The sequence below is a fragment of the Condylura cristata genome, unplaced genomic scaffold (assembly GCF_000260355.1).
Source record: "Condylura cristata isolate star-nosed mole 26May11 unplaced genomic scaffold, ConCri1.0 scaffold00001, whole genome shotgun sequence".
Lineage (NCBI taxonomy): Eukaryota > Metazoa > Chordata > Mammalia > Eulipotyphla > Talpidae > Condylura > Condylura cristata.
The window spans coordinates 2366384-2372389 of NW_004567102.1; the positions used below are offsets into that span (position 1 = coordinate 2366384).

Below are 6006 nucleotides of genomic sequence, written 5' to 3' on the forward strand. Positions count from 1 at the left end.
GGGCAGGGAGGTGGGGCCTGAGGACAGGGGCGGGGCCTGAGGACAGGGAGGTGGGGCCTGAGGGCAGGGAGGTGGGGCCTGAGGATAGGGAGGTGGGGCCTGAAGGCAGGGAGGTGGGGCCTGAGGACAGGGGCGGGGTCTGAAGACAGGGAGGTGGAGCCTGAGGGCAGGGAGGTGGGGCCTGAGGACAGGGTCGGGGCCTGAGGGCAGGGAGGTGGGGCCTATACCTGGGGCGGGGCCTGGAGCATGGGCATGGCCAAGGCTAGGTGAAACTAGGGGATGGGGAGGTGAGACCCAGATCAGTGATGTGGCCAGGGATTGTGTGGGTGTCTATTGTGGCTGACCTGTCAGGAGTCAGGGTTTGAATCTGCCTGACAAGATAGCATTGGAGGGTTTGCATAGCAGTGTGGAAATAGGGTTGCAGTCTTCTGTGTACCCGGGTCAACTATCTCTTCTCTGTGTCCCCTTCCCAGGAGATGAGCTCACCAAGCTGGGTGAGGAGGACGAGCAGGGTTGGTGCCGCGGGCGGCTGGACAGCGGGCAGCTGGGCCTTTATCCCGCCAACTACGTGGAGGCCATCTAGCTGCCCTGTCCCCCAACACACTACCCCTCACTCCTTGCCCAGCACCTCCTCTCCTTTCCCAGTCTTGACCTCTTGACCCCCTGCCCTCGCCATAGAGTTCCAGACATATTTTCCGATCAAGCTTTTATTTTTTTAAAAGTCAAAACAGAACAAATCAAAAAATACAGAGACAGAGCATTTGCAGGGCCTCCTGGAGGCCAGGGTGGTGGGACTTGGGGTGATGACCCCAGGGTAGGCGAGGGGCTTAGAACTTAGTCCAAGAGAGACTTCACAAAATCCGCTCTTTAGATCCCACCAAAGAGCCTCCTGAGCCCTGAGGGATGTCTCCTGGACCCTTCTACTCTGCCTCACTCCCCAGTTTACCCCAGCCCTCCTTCTCCACCACAGGCTGCCAGCACCCCTCCTTCTGCGGGCCTGGTTTTTTGACCACCACCCCTCCCCACCTCACCTTTTCTCCCTCCTGCCACCACCCCACTCTCAAAGGCCTGGCTTCCAGACCAGAGAAGGGAGGATTTCCCACTCTTTAGTCTTCCACTTTGCCTTGGGGAGCACCCTTATCTCCTAGTCGTCCCCCCCCCACCCAGGGCTAAAGAGGGAATGGTGGCCCTCTTCTCCCACGGAGATTTCCAGGGGTCCCTGGACTCCACCAGACATGAAAAGGGTCAACTGGAATTGGTGACAGTGGCAGGGTACAGGAAGGGGAATGAGGGGGAACCATGGTAGGCTCAGCTGCGAGACCCTTTGTCCCAACAGTTAGAAAGTAGGGCAAAGACTCTTTCCCTGGAGCCACTCTCCTCGGTAAATAGCAGAGACCCCACCTCAGGCCGGGGGAGGGACCCCAAAGCCCAGGGCAAAGCCAGCAACAGTAGCAGCCCTCTCCCGTTTCCTGGGGAGGAGGGCATCTTGGCCACCACCCCCCACTTCCTCTCTCCTTGTCTATCTGCAACCATAGAATCACTGGGCTCAGCTTCCACCTCCCTGAGGCCAAGCCTTGTGCCTGCAAGGTCTCCTATCCTTCTCTCCTGGGGGTGCTGGGGTGATACACCTCCATCCTGAGACTCTCAGGGGAGAGCCTGCAGCCAGTGGGAGAGGCATGGGTTTGGCTAGAGAGATGGAGGAGGAGCCCTGGCCTTTAGGAGCTGGACAGCCACTGGGCTTTCTTCCTTGTCCCCACCCATAGCCCTGCAGCAACCCCCACCCCTGCCCCCCAACTCCCCTCCCTGCTGGCAGTCCTTCTACTTCCTCAAGGCCAGTGTCTCAGTTAAGGGACTTTTGGGGGTGGGCGGAGGGAAAGGCAATCCCAGAGTATCTCTCTGGTTGGAGAAAGAGTGGTGCTGGATTATCTATCAGGTGCCAGCCTCTCACATGGGAGGGTGCTGGGAAGCAGGTCAGGGCAGGATAAGACCCCAAGAGGTGGGGAATGACTGGAGGAGGGCCTCTTAGGCGAGGCCCTGAGTCCTCCCACAGCTGATGCCACTTGGAGGCCTGGATACTGCAGGTCTCTCCCCTCCCTGCATCACTGGGCCTCCAGCTCAAGACAGCTTACAGCCCAGCCCCCCACCCCACCCCCACCCCCACCCTCCTTTACTCCCTGCTTCTTCTCCCAACAGCCCATGATAAATGATCTTAGATCCTAACCTCAAAGTCCTGACCCTGTTCATGTGGGCACAGAAGATCCTGGAAGATTCTGGCAGGGGCCTGAGCTGGCGCAGGCCTCCCTCAGGGCCAGGGAAGTGGGAGGGTGGGACTAATGGCATCCCACAGACGCAGATTTCCCCATCACTCTCTTTCTCATCCCTGTCTGCTCTCTGGGCCTCTGCTGCAGCCAGAGATGTGTCCTAGACCCCTCAGAAGCAAAATTTCCCAAGCCCTTAACACTCCCAACTCCAGAGTAAACGCTTCTTCAGCCTCTCCCCCAGGCAGGAGTTGGGCTTGGGGCCTCTGCCCCTCACCACGTGTCCTTGGAAGGTAGGAAGCCCACACAGCTGCACCTTGGGGCCTGGGCTCCCCCTTTCTGTGCCAGTGGCTCCTCAGCACCTGGGAGGGGCTGCAGCCCTGGCTGGACCCCAGGCCTGTCCCCCTCTGGACTCTGGCTGCCCACTCCGGGGCAGACTTAAAACTCCATTGCTTCTGAGAGCCACCTCTGTGGCCCCTTTGGGACCACTCAGTCTCCAGGCTCCTCAGGACCTCGGGGTGGGAGGGTCTCCCACCTAGAAATCCCCTGAGCTCCAGGGGCCCAGCCCCATTGTCAGTGCTGGTGTCAGGCACGCAAGATCGAGCGTGGGAGCTGCACCCCTCGCCGTGCCGCCTGTAGCCCCCCACCCCCCAGCCCACACCCTCGATGCTGCACGGGCCGCCCTGTGGGCTCGGCGAGTAAAGTGTTTTGTCCCCAGTTAACCACCGTCGTGCAGCCTGGTTCTGCGGGGAGCCCGGGCTGCCCCCACCCGCCGTCCGCCGCCCTCGGCTTCCTGACTCCATTAGTCCGACACTTGTGAAACTCCGAGAAGTGCTGTGGTCTCAGCAATGCACCTGTTTTGTACATGATTGTGTAATTTAAAGGTATATAAATACAAATATATATATATCTAAGTTGTGATTGTATGACTGTGGATAAAATCCAGAACTGTGTCAACCTGGCTGGATGTTGTCATCTTGAGTCTCGCGTGTCCTTCGAACCCTCTGAGAGCCATCTGGGGTTAGGCTGGCTGCCGGGGCGGGGGTGGGCGTAAGTGGTGGGGGGCCAACACTGCGGTGCTGTCCGACCGGCCACCGTTGGCCAATGCCTGCATCTGCATGTCTCCGTGGAAGGTTGCACTGGACACTCAGGCTCCTGAGGCCTCCAGGGTTCCAGGTACCTGGTGATAAGCACTGACCTAGAGAGCTGGGGCTTCCAGGACCCAGAACTTCATCGTTCAAGGATGAAATTTGACCCCCAATGGGTTTCAGGTTTTTTTCTTTCTTAAAAGATTTATTTATTTGTGCATACAGGCCATACAGGGGCAGTGAGAGGATTCACCAGAGACAGAGTGGGGAGCAGAACAGGCAGATCTTCGAAGTACACTGCTGAGCAGGCAGGCCAGGAGAGGTCTGCCGCACCATGTGGTCGCCTCCAGGGCAGGTGGGGATCGAACTCAAGGTGAAGTGGCTTTAGCTTCTTAGTGCTGTGCTTTAACCCGCTGTGCCACCAGGGAGGGCCAGGTTTCAGTTTTTAAAGCAAGCTTCTAAACGTGTCTGCTGAGGCCTGTGGACCTTGGTTGTCACCAGCCCCAGGCTCCCTGTGGTTGACACCAGGCCAGACCTGTGCCCTGCCTGACCTCTGACAGTTTTCTGTTGGGATTCCTGCAAGAGTTCCTCAAGGAGGAGTTATCGGGGGCCGGGGCAGAACCGGGGCCCTGGGCTGTCTGTTCTGCCTTACCAGCCCCAGCCCCAGGTCTTGTTTGCCAAGTCCCTGCTCTGGGCTGCCCTGTCCCACCTCCCCATCCCCAGCCAGTCTCTTCCAGGGCAGGCCATGCACCCCAGGCCCAGTTCCAGCCCTGCCATCAGTTTCACTGTGTCCCCACCCTGGGCCTCAGCTCCCCCCAGTCTGGTTAGATGTTTCTGTGAGGATCCTTTCGCCCTGACACAAACCCTTAACTCAAACATACCGAAGCACACTATAGTCCCTCTTCCCTGCTGTTTCCAGCCTCAGGGCAGGGAGAAAAGGCTGAGAAGGGGGTTGAATCTGTTCTCTGTCTCATGTCCTTTAATCCCCCCCAGTCCATCTCCAAATGAAGCCCCAGGGTTTAGCCAAACAGACAAAAAGTTTGCCTTGTATAATTTGCCACGCTGCTCCGCCGAGCAGTTATGGGGTGCCTTGCAGGTAGTGTCCTGAGGACAGCGTCAGGGAACACCCAGCGAAGGGCTCTGCCCAGCAGGCGCACAGAGGAGGGAGGGGCCTCTGAGGCTTGCTGCCGGCACACAGGTGTTGCTGCATGGGCGTGCCCGCCAGGGAAGTGGCCTCGTGGCAGGTCGCACACTGGGGAGCTGCCCCACCTGAACCCCAAAGTCCCTGCTCCGGCCTGCCCCGTTCCACCTCCCCATCCCCAGTCAGTCTCTTCCAGGGCAGGCCAGTGCATCCCAGGCCCAGTCCCAGCCCTGCCATCAGTCTTACTGTGTCCCCACCCTGGGCCACAGCTCCCCCAGTCTGGTTAGTTGTTTCTGGAGCAGCTCCAGCTACGTACTCTTCACCCCTAATTCCCCTCCCTTTCCTCCCACCCAGGATCTGCCAGAGATCCAGGCCTCTTCATGTCTCTTCCCAGGAGAGACATGAACAGGTGGCTCTAGGGACTTAGTTCAGGTAGGGAGGAGACAGAACCAGTTTCGCAAAGCCCAGCTGGGTTCTGGCCAGGGTCCCAGTCTCCCCTCTCCCCAGGGGTGGGCAGGCAGCAGGGGCCCAGGGAGGCACAGGCCTGGGGCAGCCCTCCCCCACCAACTCCTGGTCCAGTCCCAGTTGACAGATGCCAAGATGCTGTTTGCTCACTGCCAGGAGTAAACTTTCTTCTGGACACAATAAAGTTGCTGGGGGCAGAAGTTGGACTACAGGGAAGTGATTAACCCTTGAAGGCCTGGGTGGCACCGGCCTGTGTCCTGGAAGCCTGTCTTCACAGGCTCAGGGTGCTGACCAGTTGTGGAGGGAGCCAGAGGCATGGAGGGGTAAGACAGTCCTGTCCTAGTGGGCTCTGTTCCCCTGGTTGGCTGGGTGACTGTGAGCAAGTCGCTTAAGTGCTCTGGCCTCAGTTTAATCATCAGCAACATGAGGGAGTAGCTTCCTTGGAAGTTTCTCTGGGAAGGCACATGGCAAAAACGAGTGGAAGCATCTAGCAAAAGTCAGTCCTCGGGACTCATGCGTTGGGTGAACAGATGTGAGGGAAGCATGAAGAAGTGGGGGCCCCGACCTCTCCCGATATAGACACACCGGGCCCTTCCCTTTTCCCCTTCATGAGCTTGCACTGCTCAACCCCATTCACAAGACTCACAGCTTTGCAGAGGCATGCTGAGGTCTGTGGCTTGGCGCTTCAGGAGAGAGAAGCCAAGAGACAGCCAACCTCTCTTCTACCACATTCGTTGCAGAGTCGGCATCCCACAGGGGTGCGCTGAAGCTCTCTCCCTTCCCATCAAATCGCTGTTGCCCTACCCTGGGGGCCCATGGATTGGCCAAGCAGAGACAAAATTCCTAAAGAGCTTTCACAGGAGGTTCAGCTTCTGACCCAGCCCAGGCAGAAAGCCCCATCTATAGCAGAAGAGGATGAGGAGCACCCTTTTTCTTCAGTCTTGGGGGAGATGGGGTGACTTGGCCTTGGGCACGCATTCTCTCTCCTATAAGCACCTGCCAATCAGTGAATGCTTTCCTTTTAGACTCAGCTCAGTGCCACCTCCCCCAGGAA

At 58.5% G+C, this 6006-nt stretch overlaps 1 protein-coding gene across 3 annotated transcripts in view; it reads left to right on the forward strand.

Moving 5' to 3' along the window:
- Window positions 1-3220, forward strand: part of PACSIN1 (protein kinase C and casein kinase substrate in neurons 1) — a 57245-nt gene extending 54025 nt beyond the window's left edge. For all 3 annotated transcript variants that reach the window (XM_004673399.2, XM_012722911.1, XM_004673400.2), the window contains exon 10: window positions 474-3220. In XM_004673399.2, the coding sequence (XP_004673456.1) occupies window positions 474-583 (110 nt within the window). In that variant the 3' untranslated portion in view covers window positions 584-3220. The remainder of the gene's footprint in view (window positions 1-473) is intronic.
- Window positions 3221-6006: the final 2786 nt, after the last annotated feature.